Source organism: Pygoscelis adeliae, unplaced genomic scaffold, assembly GCF_000699105.1.
Source record: "Pygoscelis adeliae isolate BGI_AS28 unplaced genomic scaffold, ASM69910v1 Scaffold197, whole genome shotgun sequence".
NCBI classification, from domain to species: domain Eukaryota; kingdom Metazoa; phylum Chordata; class Aves; order Sphenisciformes; family Spheniscidae; genus Pygoscelis; species Pygoscelis adeliae.
In genome coordinates, this window is record NW_008825105.1 from 346560 (window position 1) to 366713 (window position 20154).

At 41.4% G+C, this 20154-nt stretch overlaps 1 protein-coding gene across 1 annotated transcript in view; it reads right to left on the bottom strand.

Moving 5' to 3' along the window:
* SRGAP2 (SLIT-ROBO Rho GTPase activating protein 2) overlaps positions 1–20154 on the bottom strand; it is a 107917-nt gene that overhangs the window by 40964 nt on the left and 46799 nt on the right. Inside the window, exons 4-6 of the mRNA XM_009327348.1 lie at positions 6544–6606; positions 2248–2463; positions 1201–1329 (exon numbers count right to left, since the gene is read on the bottom strand). Of these exons, the coding sequence (XP_009325623.1) occupies positions 1201–1329; positions 2248–2463; positions 6544–6606 (408 nt within the window). The remainder of the gene's footprint in view (positions 1–1200; positions 1330–2247; positions 2464–6543; positions 6607–20154) is intronic.

A 20154-nucleotide genomic window follows, 5' to 3' on the forward strand; every position in this document is an offset into this window, starting at 1 on the left:
GCTCTTTATTGCCTGTGTCTAGAGACACTTCTGTTCATTACTTACCCCTCCTACAAAGAAAGTTCCCTTCAGGCTTTGCAGTTGAGTGTTTCTAACAGTGATGGCAGCGGGCTGTCCTTGGCAAGCAGAATAATATCAAGCAACAGTCAGTGACCCTGACACAACACGTTCAGTGCATTTGGTACTCTACTTCTACAGGCTGAAGTGGGTAGTTATGTATTTGTGAAAAATCTCGGGATTCCTAACTGGCTTTTCTGAGTTTTCAGAGGAGAGATTTGGGGGTTTTTGTTGTGCATTTTACTAAAAGCAGAATTGATGCCCCCTGAATACTGGGGGCATCGTTCAGCTGCAGAACAGAGGGCTTGCAGGCAGCTGGGGAACAAGCTCCCTCCACCTCCTGCTCTGTTATCCAGTTTCTGCAGAGAGCATTCTAAGGAAACGGGGGACCGGTTTCTATAGCCAGTTTATTTCTTCATTTCTTTGTGTAGACAGAGAGACTGCAGAGTGGCAAGCAGTGGAACCTCTATCATTACTGACACTCCTCTGACACCTTTCAGAACTGGACTGAAAGTGCTCTGCAGTCCTAATGACAGAAGAAATGCATCAAGTTACTGTAGAGCTGGTGGGTCGGGGTATCGGAGAATGGAAAGTCTAAAAAGCAGGGAGGTTCATCCCTCTTGTGAAATATGCTAGAGAAAGCATTAACCTTGAAATATAGGGAATTTTTCAAAACAAGTTAAAAGCAGCTTTAGAAAATGCTTCTGTCCTCGATTTCTTCTACCAACTGGTATACTGTTTCTACAGTTAACATTCTTTTTTTAAATGTGCTTCTGAGTTATAATCTTGCAGGTTTGCTTAAAATAGTAAACAGAAAATGTCAAGCAACAGTGTGATGCTGAAGCTGAGTTTCATTTTCACTAAGCAACTCCTACTTCTACACGTTCAATGTCAGGTTTCTTGTGCAAGCTCTATCTGTGCAACAAACTCTGAGTTAGCCATCTAAGAAAAGCTCACTTAACAGCTTAATGACCAATTATCATGCATGTTGTTACCCTCTAAGCTGCCCATCCAAGACCATAATTCCACAGCTGTACAGAGGTTACCAGCTGTGCTGGTATATAGGATGTTGAAGAAGGAGAGGCACACGTGAGGGTTAACGGCAATAATATTCATCGCAGGCACCCAAGCAGCAGCACTTACATCAATGAGATCAGACAGGTCATGAATGTAATACTTGAATACAGATGCATTGGTGGCTTCCAGAGCTAGCAGATACTCGTTTCTTGCCTTAATAGCCTTCAGTCTATTTTCTGTGTACTTTGCTTGGCGCTAAAAGAGAAACCGAAACCAGAATATATTTTAAAAAGAGGTGCAGCAGGAGTAGTAGCATTCTTAGTAACACCAGAGTATACTGAACAAACCTTACCCTGCTCACACAGTTTTTGTTCATTTGGATTCTAGTTTTATCAAGACTCAAAGACTTAGAATTTAGATTAATTATTTAGATGTTTTTAAGCATTACTATACTAGACAGCTTAGCTTTGCATTTAAAGTCTTCTCTTAAAACAGACCGTGAGTCGGGGAAGATTAAGGGAAGAATGAAGGAACCAGGTGGGTTTATGAGGTTATGGCCCAGCTCCAGCACTACCAGAGTGGCTGCTAAAAGCCCGTATGTAGTCTGAGGGCTGCAGTAGGCACTCCACCTCTTCCAGCAGAAATTAGACCTAAACTTGGTCCTTTCAGAGCCTAAATCAATCCAAAAACACCTCTTCACCTTCTATTGGCCTGAATCTTAGTGCTGAACTACTTAACTGACTGACCGATTGCTAAGGCAGCTGGTTCTGCCCATGAAGTCAGTTTGGGATTGCGTGTCTCCCCGTAGCACAGGTCAGATCTTAAGCTGGCATGAAATGGTAAACAAAAATCTTGCACTCTGTACAAGAAAAAAATACGTTAACCATGACTTCCAAGAAGGCAGTTGTTACGTTCATACTCTAACATCGTATTAGCTTTCTGTGCCACGCCTGTATAACCTGGGGTAATACAAAATGCGTATTTGATTGTCCTAAAAGAAACCTGGTGCTAGCTTTTGCCTTTCCTAAATCTGAATGTTTAAAACTTGTACAAAAACTGAGACTTGCATTTGAATGTCACAAAGGAGGGAACTCAGTAGCTCCTGTGCTGAACTACTGCAAAGGTCCCCTCCCCGAGCACTCTACACAAGCAGTAGCAGTGCTATGGAAGTACCTTCTCCTTCATTTTCTCTATTTTTTTGACGGAGCTTCGTCGAACATGTTTTTCTTCAAACTTGACGTTGGAAGTTGAGTCAGGGGAGCGTGGCGTCTGCTTGTCCTCTTGTTTCACTGACTTCCCAATCTGCTTTTCTTCCTGCTTCTCTGCCTCTTTCAGTTTGCTCTGAGCACTAATGCTGTCAGCATTGTACATATGGTAGGTTTTCATAACCTGCAGAAAATGATACACAAGAGTCAGAGAGCACCATGGTTTGATTTGCTGGGGAAGAAAGGAGCTTACCTACCAACAAACTAGGCATACAGATGTTTTGCCTTACTTTACCTGCATGACCAAGTCTCAGGGAGAACAGTTATACATATATCTGGAAAGCTCACAGGCTAGGAGGGAGGGAAAAAATCCTAAGAAAGAAGTCACAAACTGCAACACCTTTTTTGTTTGTTTGTTTGGGGGTTTTTTGTTTTGTTAATTTGGCCAGTGCGCTCCCCAAAACTGTAAGTTTCTTTAACGTAACTATTTCATAATAGCTGTCCATCATGTTTATATTAAATGCAAGATATCATACTAACTAAGCAAAGGCATTTGGAGAGTGACCAGCAAGTCTGGTTGCTAGTTGGGAGCTAGAAATACCTAAACCGGCAAAATACTCAGGGAGATTTCACATCTCAAAAAAGCATGACAGAAGATGCACGAATGAAACTGGCTCTCGAAATGAATCTGAAATCTGAAATCAAAGTGGATTATTTTGCAGCTGCTCCTTTGTTTAACTTTGGCATGCGCCTTCTTGTACAACCCAGTAAAGGAGTCATAAAAGCCAAAAAAAGATACAGACTAAATGCAGCCTCCTTACTATTCAAAGAAAATTATATGCCAACATTGGAAAATGATAGCTTTTCATCAGCAGGTAAGGTTTCAGAAGGGATGCCTGTCAGTTTTTCATCTGGATGAATCAGTCCTTTAAACATCACAAGTCTCGAGGAACCGTATGCAAATCAATAGTCTGAACACAACGGCTGCAAAAGCAACTCAGGTTTGATTTGTTTAAATCAAATTTGATATGTAAAAGCACCTCTGTTCACCTTGTGTAATAAAAATATTAATGGGTGTGGTTCTTTTGCTCAGGTCCAGGTCTCCCTGGACCCTGTACTATATGGACAACTTTTATTATAGCACATTTTTTATTAGTAAATATAGATAAATATCCCCAAAAGTCACAAAAAAACCCCATTTGTTTCATAGGATATTAATGTCTAGCTTTGTGTTAAGAAAACAGAACCAAAAAACCAAAGGGCATAATATATAAACTAGCTTTTTTTATCCACAATTGCAAAGCAATTCAATTCCCATACCAAAGCAAACATTATTATGATATAATTTTGATAGGGGGCCAAAAAAATGCAAAGTTGCATAAAGACACCCCAATAGTGTCATTCCAGCATTAATAAAGATCCCACTTGCAAATCATTTGATTTTAGATTAAAACCCATTTATACCTGTTTCACCTTAGTTTGAACCATAACATAATTTTACATAAGTAGGACGCATGCTCTCTCTTTATGCAGTGATCAGCAAAGGTTCTCGGATACAAAGAGACGTTGTATTTAAACATGAAAGAGAATGTGAACGCAGCCTGTATTAAAGAGAGACTTTCTGAATAATTTACGCACACACACTTTCAGCTCCTGCATATGCTTAGACTATAAAGCAGGCATTTATAATAATAGATGCAAAGTAGTTTCTTTTCCTCTATCACTGAAAGTGGAACTGGCAGAAAGCAAGAGAAGCAGAAAAAGAAATCACAATTTTAATGATTTTATCCTGCTGACAGTGCCGCACTGGCAACCACAAGCTCTGCCTGCCCGGTGCCTGGCGATGGGGTTACTGTTGACTCACTAGTGCCTGCTGAGGGCAACAGCACAGTCAGGGATGGATTGAACGGGGCAATTCAGGACAAAAACTTACAAGTGACAAGCCTCTGTATTACATCTGCGTAGGGAAACTAAAGACTTTGTCCATCTTCATGGACACGCATCTTGCCTGAAAATATGAATTCTGCCAATCCTTTAGATACCCAGCAGAACAAGAGGTTAGTTTGTGGAAGTATTTCTTAAAGTACCAATGAAAGCAATCCCACCAGTGATTAAATTGAGTCCAGCAAGAAGTATCTTCTAATAGGATCAGCAGAAGTGGTTTTTTCAAAGGAAAATAAATTTTCTGTTGAAGGGACAATTTAAAATTTTGCAGCAGAAGGAATGAATAAATAGATATCAAGTTCCTAGGACTGATATTAAAAAAGCTAATACCCCAGCTTTGGTTATCAAAGGCTGAATTCTGGAAGATCTTCCTTCCAGTGATAGAGAAATTATCACGACTTGGTATTTGGCTCAATGATCTGTCACATTAGTCTGGCAGAGGCTAGAAAGCAATACTGTTTTGTAATTTGGGCTTTATTTACAGATATTATTCTCATTTTTCCGTTATTAGGGTTAGGCTACTAACTGGTCCCAAGTTTTTTGTCATTAAAAGAAAAAAACCTCCTTTTAATAAGTGTGTGATTCACACTTTCAAACTTCAATAGCATAGAATTTTTCACTTGATCAGAAAATTGATTTAATTTGCTGCTAGGTTAAATGTGAAAGATTTCAGTCTTATGACCATGAATTCTCAAATTAAATTCAGTGCATTGCTTAAATTTCTAGCTGCAGTGCATTTGGCCTAATTGCTTTGGTAAGTTGGATGCTTAGTAACTACTACTCTTCTGCCATTTCCTGGCATGCAGAAATTATTACCTACGTCTATGTAAACGCCACTAACCAGTCACGTGAACTTGGATTAGAAATAAATCTCAGTTCCTAAAAGTCTGGGTTTAGAGACAGATCTATATTCTTCTTTAGGATCCCATCCAAGTACATGACTCAAAAGTTGAATCAGATTGTGCCCTCAAATAAAGAATAATTTCTAGAGTAGGCAGTGCTGATGACAGGCACTGCTACATTTACAAAGCCACCTTCATACCCACAGTAAATTCTCTGCCTTCCAGGAACAGGAGCACAATGCAGTTTGCTCATACTATTGTAAACCAAGGCTGCACTAACAACTACAGCGACAGTACATTGAACCACAGGTCAGCTTCAAAATGCCTCCAGCTTCCACCGTACTGCTCGTTCTTGTCTTTCCTGCCGAGGAGCACAAACCCTCTTTGCCCACAGAAAAGACTCACCAATGCTAAACACTCTAATGCAGAAAAAGAGGAAAATCATAAACTGGATTCACAGTCTCACCTCTTCCACTGCCATTTCAGCAGCAGGAACATTGGTACATAATGAATTCCCTTTTCCTACTCCCTTTTTTCCCAAAAGATTAATCTGAATATTTGGCTTCAATGCTCTAATGAAACAATTCCCTTCTATACTTTTTGTTGATATGGGAAATTTCAGGGACACCCCCCCCCCCCAATACTCTAGCATTGATATTAATACCGAATTTCATCACAAGATTGATATGCCATGGCTTGAGAAACATCCCTGGATCATCTTTTGAAAGAATGAAGGAAATAACATGTACTTCAGTGTAATGACCCAATGTATCACTAGGGAAGGACGAAAGAAAAGACATTTTGAGCAACAAAACCATGTGTAGGTTCTGCTTTTAAAACAAGAACTAGCTCAGTAACAGCTGCAGAAAGCAAAAATTTAATCAAACAGGCTTTTCCATTCATCTACGTGAGGAGAAAAATCCCCAAGCAGCATATGAACTTTTATGAACACATTCCTTCTCCTTCCCAAGGCAATGCCTCTTTCTTGGTGTCTCCAATGGATATACTGAGAAGCAAAAAGCACAGATGGAAGACTACTACTCTAAAGGGAGCTGTTTTGCTGAAAGAGTTGAGGAACAAATAAACACAGTGGGTCCCCCCGCTGAAGCTGTATGCTGCCTTTTGTATGCTCAGACCACACAAAACCACGGACTGAAGATTTTTAGCTTATTTGGAAATAATTCTAGTATCTCTTACTCTTTCTAAAATCAACACTGCAGCTAATAGCAGGTGTGCGCTAAGGTGAGATCTTTGAGAAGTGGAGCCAACACTTACAGACCTGAAACAATATAAGGACAGAGTGAAAAAGTAAGATTTATGGTGCTCTATAGACTGGTGAACGCAGGCTGCCTCAAACTGCAAAGACTGCAGACATTTATCAGTCTTGGTGCTTAGCCTCTGCTCTAACAGTAGGCTGGGAGAAGTCAAACACTTCTTCCTTCTGCCTGAAAAGATGCCAAGAAGTCAGTTTGATTTACCGTGTAGAGTTCATTCAAGACCTTCATCAAGTCTTCCTGGAGCTGCAATCCCACTTCCTTGCTCTGCAACAAAACAGAGAAACGAAAGTTAATTGGGGAAGACGGTAAAAAGGCAGAGGAAGTGAGCACGCTCCACATCTACAAATAATTTAGGCTCAATTAAGCGCCGCTATTTATGCTAGCAAATCCAATAACTGCTCAGCCCAGAGCCACTTATGGTCAAATTGCACAAACAGTATTAATAAACTGAAATGTTATATATGCACAGTCAGAAAAGGCTTACAGTATGGAGACAGGGAAATTTCCAGAGAACGTGGGATTTTCAACATTACAAGCCTGGAAACACATAGATTTGCCCATTTTAGCAGGATCAAAAGCAAGACTATGAATATAGGACAGCTTGATATGGAAGCTGAAGAAATGCAGGATAAGAAAGCCAACAGGAACGATCTTCCTTTATTGAACACCTTACACCAAACAGGCAATACTTCAGTTTTGCTGATGTAAGGTACCTCCTTGACAAAGCCAGACTCTGAGGCTGCAGTGACAGCCGGCCACCACCTCCTTCACACTCCCGTCTCTCTAGGCAGTCCTGCTGCTCTTTCCTTTGACCTTGCATCTCACTCCCAGCCCTTCGGCACTGCCTGCCAGCCCCTCCTATCCTTATTCCTTGTCCCTCGACCACACACACATCACGAGTTGCCAGTGCCACCCCATTGTAACAATTCCTGAGGAAACGAGGTTGCTCAGATGGGATCTGGCAAGGTGTTACTTATGGAGACGGGTCCAGGAGGGAAACCTTAACTGCAGTGTCTGCCAGCTCTCACCTGATATGCCTTGTGCACAGATTATTATCTATTTCCCAGATTCACAGGAGCAACAGTCACTGTTGGATACTTTTGCATAGTGGAGTGGAAATGGCTTGCTGAAGAAGCAGTGTTTATCACAGGGAAGTTTGGAGGAGCAGGGAGATGTGCTCGACAGCAGGTCTTTGTGCCTGTTGGTACTGCAGGAGATGCTTTGATCCAACTAGAGTTTGTGCTAACTGTATTTGAAAAACTATCCAGAGCCGCAGTCCATTTTTGAGCACAGTGTTAACGTCAATTTTTTTAGTGTTGTATGATAAAGACAGAGTTTAAAAAAAAAAAAAAAGGACATGCTTTCAGATGCACAATCTCTCCTTTGACTCTCCATGAGATTTACCAAAAGTTTACCTCTTCTTCCACAAATACCACAATAGCCTGCTACACCCTCTAGCCTCCTCTGGCAAATGTTCCTTCACTTCTGTATTTCATCACAAAAAGAACCACAACATCAACACTAAAAAAAAAAAAAAATTACTCTTGACAAGGCTTTACGTGCATACATTCCCATTTCCATTCAAATTTTAAATCAATATGGGATTTACCTCAATAGAAAAAGCAATTGGCTTTTTTTTTTTTTTTTTTAAACTACAAGGACTACAATACAATTTAACCATATCAATACAAATCATTCTGTCCTGGGGGACACTTGCATTAGTGAGCTGCCTAGTTAAACCTAAGGCTATATGATTCATGAACTTGTTTCCTTCACTAGAACAGTAGAATGAAAAGGAAAAAAAAAGATGTAGACAGACATGACTGGTTGCCAAAACCAGCTGACACCCAAACTAGCCTGGAGCCGAGTGTCAGATTTTAAAAATATGTTTACTTATTTAAACTCCCTGCTAGGTAAGAAGCAGCCAGCGCTTTTATGTTGTGTGCAATTGGACTCAACTACTGCATGAAGAGCCAGTGCTGGCACACATTTGGCTTTAGCTAAACACAGGAACAGATAAGCTTCTGGTTTTCTAATAAAGACACTGGAACGTCCAAAGACGCGCATCCATAATTACTGACAGACGGCACCTCTGTATGCAAAGCCCTCTTTGAAGAGGCGTTTCTGCACGCAATATAGCTTGTATGCAAAGGAGGGCGAAGCAACTTCCTTCATGAGTTCAATGGTGCTATTAATCTTCACTCCATTAGAGACAGGATTTCATGCTAAAACTGTCACTGTTCGCATTCTGAAGAGCTTCCATGAGAAAAGCTGAGAAATTCAGACACATCAAAAAGCACGTTGAGCCAGCATTTGCTGACACACCTTGCAAAGCAAAGGTGCAGCCACACACTCCAGCCTTGCCGTCTCCAGCTGCCACGGCACAGCACTGCCGTGCACACAAACCTTAACAAATCCCCCTTTTCTATAGCAGAAGTATAAATGATCAAGAAAAATCTCTGTATTTGTAATACAATTTATATCTTTCAGCCTATGGTTATTGAAAGAGATTAAAGCCAATAAAAAGTTGCAGTTAGACCCAAGCAGATGTTTCCCTTCTTTGCTGTTGAAGACTCCAAGAAGTGATGTCCCAACTGTTATCCTGTTCACTCGAAGAGGCTGCTGAAATGATTTTAACTTACTGCTTCAACCCTGTTCTGTGGCACACATTATCACGCCCGATCATCCCTTTGAAATTCCAGGAAAATCCATATCCATTCTGACGGGGAGCTGGTTATCATCCCTGCCTTGTAGCAAGCAGCTGAGATATTTTTATAATAAGTTGCCACATATTATAAAAAATACCAGAGCTGTTGGGTTCAGAGCATGATACAATGCATCCTTTAAGGTGAAAAAAAGGAAGGGGAGGGGATATGGGAGAGATCAATCATCGACTGTTTATAACGGCATGTATTGGGCCAAAAACACAATTGAAGGGGAAAGCTCCCTCAAAAACCCCAAACTTAAGGATAACGGGCAATTATTTCTTACATGAAGTGTGGTACAGCCCACCACAGGAGGAAGAGGCCTTTGAGTCAACCTTGTAAGCTGGGTACCAAAATAGGGGGGAATGGGGGTGGGGAGAGAAGTATAAAACAGAGCTGCCTTTGTCAGCCATCCGACATGGCTGGTGGAAGGGAAGGAATCGTACCAGCAGCTCTGGGAAGCGCAAGGAAAAGCTACGGGGGCGAGGTCTATCCCCAGGTTTTTCGTTGTAGCATCTCCCCCCCAACGGACGGAGAGATGGGAGCAGACAGACACACCAGGATTTGCTACCTCGTCAAAACCAAAAAACCCGGCCGCACACACTATCCAGAGGGAAAGGACGGATCCAGCTCCACGTGACATTCACTAATGATGTCTCTGCTTGGGCTGCATGGGAGCCAGCCAGCTTCAACAGCTTTGCTCCTAGAAAATGTTTAACCGGAAAAAATCCCAACAGCTACTAGTATTTAATGACAGAAATCTCTGAAATGCAGTCTTAGCCCTTGCAGTACAACCTTGCACGTTTTTAAATCCCTGTCTGTAATTTCATAGCTCTAATCATTCTGAGGTGTAGGAAAGAGATAAAAGCACACCGAATTCCACTTTTTTTCTGAGGTTTTATTAATAAAAGACATCCAGGTGAGTAATTGGAGATTATTTATGCCTACCAAGTTCAGGAAAAGAAAAAGATAAAGAGGTAATGCAGACAAACCCACACTTAAACCAGCATTTCTGCCTAAGAAGTCAAGATAGCATTAAGCCATGAGAAAAAAAAAAACCCAACATACTGATAAATCAAAAAGCAAAAAGAGAAAGATCATATAGTTTAATTTTAAATTATCCTTTTTTGAATACCATCCAGTTCAGCAGTGCTCAGTTTACTGTGTTTCTGAGATGACAGATGTTTTATTATAGACTGTTTATGTATGTTGTGACCCATTCAGACCAGCCTGGCATCGCACTGTCGGCAGTGCAATGGGACGTACAAGCAGAAGCATCCAAGGTCAGGTCCTCTGCATTTTCATACATTCCAGTCCCATGTTCCTAAACCCGCTCCCCAGGTGGCCAGATGTGCTACTGGAAAAACAAGCGTCTGATGCAAACACTGACAGAGGGGAGCATCCTGCTTTTTCTGAGGAGTCTTCAATTTAAAGAAAAGAAAAAAGTTGGTGATTCCCAATCCCCAATAGAGTTTGCAGAAACAAGATCTACATTTTTTCCATCTCTGAAAGCAGAAAAAAAAAAGCTGAAGCTGCTGCTCATCACTGCAGTGATATGAGTCGCTAAGATTTTATGACTGCCTTTTTCTCAACATTGGAGATGATTAATGAAAGTGACTGGCTGGGTCTGTTTTAAATGCCCTGAGCACTGAACTTTTCACACAGAAGGAGCTTTTCAGCAGCACGCTTCACTGTGCTGGTTAAACTGCCTGGACTGGACCAATCATCTGCCTTTCACCCGGCTCTTTTCAGCCCATTTGCTTATTTCTTGCATAAAATTGCTCATTCACTGTACAAACTGCTGAAGCATCAATTATGCGAAATAGATTAAAATGAATATTTTAATGCATATTCAGGTTGAAGAAGAAAAGAAGAAAAGTAAGTGCCAAATTGTCAAAACACAAAACTGTGCTTCCAAATGAGCTCTCCAGAAAGAAACTGCCAGATTGCTGGACTGGAAAAAACCTTACATTAAGATGAAGGTAAGATAGATCATAGGTGTCATGAAAACAAGAGCTATGCAATGAACGCTGTTAATTTAATGCTGCTCCCCATACTGATTCCACCAAAAAAAAAAAAAAAAAAAGGTTTAGGAGAAGAAAGCTGAGCTAGGTGACCCTGATAGATGAAAATACATTGGAGAAAGCCAAACAGTTAGCTTGGGAAAGTCAAAAGAAAATGCCCTAGACATTAGCAAAAAAGTTGTTGCTCAAGTGCTGTAGAGGGTGGTGGACCTGATGCACAAAGAGAACTTTTCTGAGGTCCCATGGAGTTCAAAATGCATTCAGGTTGAAGGCTGCTGATGTTTACCATCGCCATGCAGGCATAAGAGATTTCAAGATCACGCTAGAATGTGGCACGAATTACAAATAAAATGCATGCCAAGGAAGAACAACAACATAGTCTCTGCAGTTGCAAACGTCTCCAGGTATCAGTTTCTATTTCAACATCAAATTCTATATAATGTTTTTCAAAGGCAGACTGAGTTTAGAATGATTCATTTTGTAAACAATCTTCCAGGAAAAAGCAATAAATAAAGGCAAAAGAAAATCTGATAAATTTTATTATTATCTATTCCTGGCTGTACCTGCAACTAGACTCTATCTGTACATCCCTGAAAAAGCCTGAGGAAGGGCTTGTGCAACAAAACCTTATCTAATGGGCTCCAATAATAAACTGTGTGTGCATGCAGGGAGGGGGTGTCCCCACAAACCTTGTCTCCTTCTTATCCCATCAGGGCTAAACACTTCTCCTCTTGATCTGGGAGATTATCTAGTTTGATATGCATCATTAATGCTCTTGGAAGATGGCACAGCATGGGAGCCCACCACACGCCTGAGGCTGGGGAACGAGGAGAGCAGGGCGCCAGCACAACCTCACCTGTGCTGCTGCACAGGTACGCGCTGATCAGTGATAAACACAGGCTGCCTTTTCTCTGCAAATCAGGAAAATTATCAGCTGCACTCAAGAGAACAAGAAAATTATTTCAGCAAGGTGACAACAGTAACTGTTGCCCAGGAGTGCTAACTTGCAACCTCAATATTTTTCTTGCAAGCTGCCTTTCTCAAGCCTTTTCTTCAACCCAAAACAAGAAAGCAAAAGACGCGCTCCTAAGCATGCATGCGTGCACATGCATACACATACACGCTCACACATGCACACATACTCCTTTGTTACAACAGGGTGTATATGCACCATGTGCAGAGCTGTAGGTTGCTGCCACCCCTCGCTGGAACATAAATTCCCAGCACGCCGTGCCAGCTTCTCAACGGCCTCTTTGTTCCAGCCCTCCTCCCCTCCACCTCCCCTCTAATTTAATCAAGATGTTTTTGGGATCTACTGCAGCACTCGCTTGGCTGTTCCGCATTCCACCAAACATTAACGACTTCAGCTTCAAAATATTTAGGGGGGATAATAAATATGAGAGCTAAGGAATGTTGTCAACATTTTATACCCCAGATCTCAAGCTTCAGTAACGTAGTTCCAAATCTGATCGAAAGATGGTATGGCTTCAAAACAAACATACCGTGAAGTTCACGAGATGCTTTCTGTATAAACTCAACAACAACAAGGAAGCACTCAGAAACCATTGGTGGGTGAATGCATAACACACTGCGATAAGAGATTTTATCTAACACATTGCCTAAAATTATGTCAGCCAGTGACAGGGCTGGAACTGGAACCCAAATCTGCCGATTCTGACAACCGCTCTCTAACAAGACCATTTCTCTACATCTTTTAAAAAGGAATAATTAAATATACATAGGTGGAAAAAAAACATTAAATGTTCTAATGTTTTTTGAATCAACAGTGGGAGCTGGGAGGGAAGTGGACTGAGTTCTTGCTGAGACCAGTGAGGAAATGTGCCGAAGTGCAAGATCCTTTTTATTCCTGTCTAAGTCAAGGTTACAATACAGGGTATTTATTATGCATTAGTTAACATCTGCTTACAAAGTTTGTTAAAGAGAAGGCTTGCCAGGTAAAATTTTCCAAGATCATACATGTAGCACTTAAATAAAATTTGCTAATTAAGGTTTAGAATTCTTTATAAGTAGATTCTTGATAACGTTTTTTCTTTTTTTTTTTAAACAGGCCTGCCTTTAATTCATTTGCATGCAGTAGCAAATATGATTTATCACCTTCATGTTCTCATCTAAACAATCAGCTAGCTTCACTGTATAGAAGTACTCCACCATCACCATCAGTCCAATCCATCTGTTACAAATGTACCCCGTATTTTACAAGTATGTACTCTCAATAAACCCTGTAACCTACCTGAAGCCTGTGCAAGTTTTGTGCAAGTTTCTCCCACAACTTTTATAGATAAAGTGCTCGGGCATTATCACAGGGCCCTACAGAACAGGAATTCTGTAAAACAATTTCTAAAGCTTCAAACTCTCCAGAATTTAAAGAAAAGCTAGGAAAACAAAATCTATGTCATACAATATACATGCATATTTTGGGTGACAGATCATCAGTTTCCAGTTTAATGATCCATTATGCATTCGTCAGTCGTATTTAAATTACAGTTGTATCATCTAGTTTTCTCCACCATTTCACTAGTGATTTGTTTCACCACTATGTCAGTAATAAGGAATTTTCCTTATTACAGCGGAATACTGTACTCTGAAAAGCCATTCCCTACATGAAACCATGTCACACCGCTGTCTCCCATACTCGGGGCTGAAAGAGTTGCTTCCGAACACCCCACACCCCCTTTTTCTCTTTTTTTTTTTCCCCTCCAGAATTCTGTGCTGATCCTATTGAACCTTGGGCTTCAGGCACTCAATCCCAACAAACCAAGCAATTTTATGGCTGAGAGCATTCATTCTTGTTGTGAAGCCAGCTATGTTTGTCCTCATTGAATGAGCCGCATGTGCAATGGGCTTCAGAAGGTGGCAAGACCTACCAGCAAGTGGTGAAGTCCTGTAAAATACTGGAAGTAATGCTCTGTAATTCTGCTCACAGTTTTAATGCTCTGCACGACAGCTTCGTGCTACCGACTTCCCCCAATACCCTTTTTCAAACTGCTGTGATTTATCTCTAGGAAAAACTGACTGGAGGCATCAGAGTCAGATGAATGACCTGGAGTGTAACAGTGCTGTTACCTTGTTCCTGGCTGACCTGAATTCACACTGCAGCAAAAGAGCGACAGGCGTACTGGTGTAGTGAAAGACAACAAAAGCATAGAGGAAATTAGAAACAAAATGCAGTAACAATGGACTACTTTCACACATTAAAAAGGGCCAAATGCATCATATTCCTTGCCCGATCTATATGCAGAAGTGACATTTTTAGCCTGTAACATATGTAGTAAAATTACTCCAGCTGTAGCCTTCAGTATTCAGTACATCATCCTGGGCAATAGGCTCTATTCGCATCATTATATCTGACCGGGTACAAAGTGGTAGCAGCCTAACAGAAACCACCCACTCCAATTACAGGTGGGGGGAATCAAATCTCTAACTCAGAAGCAGATTTATGTACTGCTCACTCAGATAAGAGCACCACACAAATGATTTCACTCCCTCTCCCTTCCCCCATTCCACTTGTTCTAAAAATAAGCAGGTAGGAAAACCAGGAGATTTCATTTCCCCAATGAGAAATCAGAAAGTATCATTTCACAACAGGCTTCCATATCCTTTAACTTTTGGGAAAACAGTAAGAACTCAACATTACTATTTCCTAAGGCACCTAAAGCAGTGGAAGACGCAGTGGGTAAGGATGCAAGCATGAGAGCAGGGATATAGCATGTACTTAACAACTCTGCACCTCAGTGACAGTTTTACTTATGACATTTGTATATTTACATGTTTACACTGTTATGGAGAAATATTTTTACAAATGACCAGCATTTTGGCCAGTGCATTTCTTTCATGTGTGTGGCTTTTCCATGTGTGGCATATTTTAAGATTTTTCATATTCTGGTACCAATGCAGCAATGAGATATACTGCAGCTGTAAAGTAGGTCACCATAAGCACAGACCCCTTAAGAGAATTAATAATTCTTCTTCCTTGATTACTGCAAGGCTTTTAACCAACTCATTGTGGATTTTCCATTTCACATCAAACACTGTGCAGCGTACTAGTAGATAAACTGTTTTTTTCCCCACGATCAAAGGTATTAAACAGGAAGCAAATTTCAAATCCTGTTTTGTTTTCCTCATTCCTTACAGGGTTTTCTTCCCATAAATATCATAACTGAATTTGATACAATAGTGTAAAGGAATGCTATGCTCTCAAAGCAAGATTTGTAGGGCAACCACCCCTCCCTGTCCACTACTCTATACCGAGAGGACACGTCCACCCGAACAAGCCAGGAAGCAGGGCAGGACAGAGTTACTGCTCTGAGCACCTCCAGCGAGCCTCCCAGTCAACACTGCCGCAAGGACCCCCAAGTTAGAAATAGAGCAGAAGATGTATGTTTTAAATGCAGTAGGACCAACACTGCATGAAAGGTACACGTAACAGCAAAGCAGGCAGATGCTGAGAAGGTACCTGGATCTGTTTAGAGACACAGCTCTAGAAAGCAGCCGATAACAGCCACTGCCTGTTGTGAGGCCCCTCTAGACACAGGAACTTACGCATAGGCAGAATAAATCTGCCTTTCTGCCTATTAACACTTTCCAATTACTTCACAATTTTGTTATGTAAATATCTGTCAAGTTGGAAAAAAAAAAACAAAACAAAAAAAACCAGTTTGTTCAGAAACTACTCAAAGTGACTGAGGCTTCCACAGTCCATTCTTTTAAAAAGATGTAATTTTTTTCTTTTACATTTGAACAAGAGCTATTGGTCTGCTTCCAGGGAAATCTCAAAGAGATAACAGACAAGGAGTGATTAAAGATACCAAATTAAAGAGACTACTTCTCAAAAGGCTACATATGTATATGTAATACCAAGGGATCCCACTAAAAAGATGCATCCGTAGGCAAGAAAACCCAATACCACCTTTCTGTTTCTGGTATGGGTACCACACAGAGAAATCAAGGGCCACATTAAAACAACAGGGTGACGGGGGCGTGGTGGTGGAGTGAAAAGGGAGAAAAGCGGAAATCAAAAGGGGAATCAGCTCAAATGGAAGAATATTTTGAATAAATGTATATAAATACAAGGGCCATGCTGAGGGAGGATAAGCAGGAAGAAATCAAAGGAGTGCTCTCTATAAATGTAGATGGAGGAATGAAGAGGAGCGTGCATGAGAACAGGCGCTGACATCAAAGCAGGACAGTCTTCCAGGAGAGGGAGAGGTGATCAGAATGGCAACGCCGGGTGGCACACGGACTTTAAACTTCAACCTTGTATGAAACCCAGGGCTAAATCATTAACTGTTGGACAAACAAGAAAATATTACCTCCTTCCCAAGATGTAACAATTTGTTATTAGGACAATTCCTCCAGTTCCCCCCTCCCAGTTTTATTTACTCGAGACAACAGTTATTCATTTCACCGTTTATCTTCCTTTTCTTTTGTAGTAGCGCAGAATTGCACTGACACTGTTCCTGGGGCCAGCGGCGCCGCTGAAGCCAAAGGCCAGATCCCCACCAACACCAAAGGGATTCATCTGCAAGACGCTATAGCAGCAAGCCCCTTATTGACACCATCTTTTACTGAAACGTAAAAGTGTTTCCTCAGGAGAAACCAAAACAAAGGGCACAGAAAGAGTACAGTGTTCAAAGAATACCTACACATTAGGTTGCAAGTTTCCAGTAAGATATAAAACCACGTTTGGTGACAACAGCCCAGCACTCATGTAAAGGTTTTGCAGGGAGAGCTAACCGAGGAAGTAAACAAATCCAAGAGGCAGGAAGGAACGGGGCTGACACACACTGTACATCCAGCACCACCTCAGTGCTGGCTTTGGCAGCTTCTCTTATCAGCAAAGATACCTTTGAAGTGGCTGGCAAGCTTCCATCTAACACTCAAACAAGTGAGACCCTCCACATCGTAACACAGCCCTGGAGAGGGATCTCTTCATCACAAGACATGAACACAAAAACTGCGTGAGGCAAAGCCACTGACCATGCAGGCTTCCCATGACACTGAATCCAAACACTGCGAACATAAACCCTTGGAAAACCTGTGTGCAATGTAGGCACCACCGCTGGAATTTCAGAAGTTCACTGATTTCAAGACAGACCCGTTCAAGCTTGACTGTCAGCACTGCTGTGCCTTTCAAATAACTGGTCTGAGGGGTCCAAGAGTGAACACACAAGAATCTGTCTCAGCCTGAGGATTCTCCACCGCAGTCACTGGAAGAGACAAACCCCACATTGCCACCACTACTGATGCTCTTCTGGACAGACAGAGACCTAGTTTGCCCACCTCGGCCTCTGTGCTGCTCCGGCGGCAACACAGCCAGCTCCCACTCCGCTTCCCTCCGCACCTCTGCTGCCCTTGAGGATGTGTTTCCTTCCCAGCACAGACCTTATCACACCCTTTGCAGCCTTAAGGCTGGATTGCGGCTGCACGCTGTGCTTAGATCTCTCTCGTTTGAAAAAGCTCACCACTTCAGACAGTGCAAGATACAGCAACTCAAGAGTTTAGCAACAAAAGGGACCTTAAGTACATCCTTTTTACCCTGTCCATCCTTCCTAGCTCACCTGCTCAATCCCAGCATGATACAAAGCACTGACTCGAGAAAGCCTTAAATTATAAATGGCCCAAGAAAAGGATCTCATACCTCAGGATTTTATTTCAACTGCCCTCAGCAAATGAGGCTCTCTATATCACTATCCTCTCCATATTTCATAGCATTATTTACAACCCAGTGAGTAGTTCCTAAATGTAAGTTACTAGAGCACCTGCAATCAGCCAGACACACATGTAACTTTTTTGAGAAGGTATTTTCCAAACAGAAGTGTAAAAAATAACGTTCCTCAGACTTTCAAATAATAAAGTGTCCTTGCTGTTAACACAGATTCCCTGTGTAGCATGAGAGAAGGACAGAGAGCTCCCAAACTAGCAGCAAGATTGGCAGCACATTTCTAACAGCTACAATTTCCATTGGAAAACACCAAAACCCAAGCTCTTGTGTTAAGCCAAACCTGAGCGCCCTGACAGCATCACAGCTAGGGCTCTTCCTCCTGCAGGCTGCATTTCATTAAACTGCAGTGCATTTTAGCTTGACTACGCTGTATACGTTAGACCAGACAGGAGATAGTGTGGAATGAGTGAATGAGCTGGAATGACCGCATGGCACAAGAGAGGCAGGAAAGGGTCTCAGAAGTAACACAGCCAGTTATTTCACTGATGTAGCCTGGCTAATTAGTAATGTGGAGAAGCTACATAAATTTGCTGAGATGTAGCACCACACGAATTCAGCTATGCCATCCAGAGCTCATTCACATTTGGGTTTTGATTGGGACCTCCAAATTTGCCTTCCACAGCTTCATGGAAGGTTTTGCAGCATGGGACAGCAGCATTATTTCCCATGTAGCTCCTGTATAAACTACATCTGTTTCAAGACTGCTAAAAAGCGCTCAGTCTTCTGAGCTTCACATACTACGGTAGCTCTTCTCCATTAAAAAATGGGAAAGGACGTCTCAAAAGTTTAAAAAAGGATGGGAGAAGCTAAGGGGAAAGGGAGGAGAATGTTCTTTTAGATTTTCTCATCAATATGACTAATTTCCCTTTGGGCTAGCATGGTTTTAACTTCCGGTTAAAGGCACAAAAATATATGCCACTCCTAAATATCTTGCTGAGTCAACTAATTATTCCCCTTCAATACCTACAGATACGGATCAGCGACTTGCTGAGCAACCCCGGATAAGTGACTTCATCCACTTGCCCCTGTTTTTTCATCCAGGAAAAGGTACCATTTGTCTGCTTATGGTCCAGAGATATTCTGAAGATTGTTTGCACTGCTCCTGGGATACAAGCATGCTACATAGGGGTTTTATAAATGGATAGCATTTTTTTTTTAATCCATGGAATATAAAGCTGATTTGCAATATTTTAACCACACACACCACATCTGTCTTCTAGCCTACAGTAGCTTTTGTACTAATTTCATGCTGCTTCTTGCAGCTCAGGAAGGTAAGAGATTCTAGTGAAAAAGCACGAGTAGCAGCAGATCCATGTTCAGCCAAATTTCTCTATTTATCAGCTGCTATCTTATTCAACCATGTGACACTCCAGATGAAACAGGATGCAATTTTTGTTTTTAACCAGCCAGCACAAGTGGAATAGTAATCTAAAACCTGTTTTGGCCTTCAGCCAATTTGGTATGCCTGGCAAATAGGCAACAAGTAGTTGGAATTTAGTAACAAGTGCCTTTTGTTTGCACAAATTAATACGGAGTTTGCATTTGGTCTGTGAGAAAGAAACCAGAGGGGTATTTTGTTGATGGTTGTTTGTTTGTTTGTTTTTATTCAAGTCCTCCTGCCCAAAATAAAACAAAACAGGGCAAAACCATGCTTATACAAGGGGCTGAAAATTAAGACACTCGTTTCCAGCCAATCTAGGATAATATCAATTTCCATATACTTCTTTGCCGAGGCATTTTCTCAGCCACCTTCCTCAAGCACAGCTCTGGCTGAAATTCAGTGGGGAGATTACTTATCCTTTGGAAGGATTAGAGGAATTGAAGAGTAACTGCCATTCAATAATCCCGTGTAAGTATCTAATGAACCATAATGTAATTACCAGAAAGTTTTAAAAGGTCAAAAAGGCCTTAGCGTGAGGTTACTTGAAAAAGAGAAGGTTCCTCCTCTGCTTGGGCAATGTCTCAAAAAAAAAGAAGTAAAAGAGAACCAGAATGTAAGACTTTAATATATTTGTCATGCTCTGGGGCCATCCATTAAAAAGTCAAGAAATACTCCTGGCAATGACCACGAACACAACAGCGCACTTGCACTTATTTTCATTCTCCTATAGAAATCAGTTGCCAACACACACAAATACCTGCTGTAAAAGAGCAAATGCATCCTGCTCTCCAGGTAACACACAACGAGACGCCGCTCCTTCAAGTGCATCTTAACATGAAACATCACACACAATATCGAGCATTGTTCATTTTCTAGCAGTCTAAACTGACCGCATTAGACAGACTCTCTTTATCAGTTAGAGCAATATAGAGATGTTAAAAAATATCTGAACACTCTTTC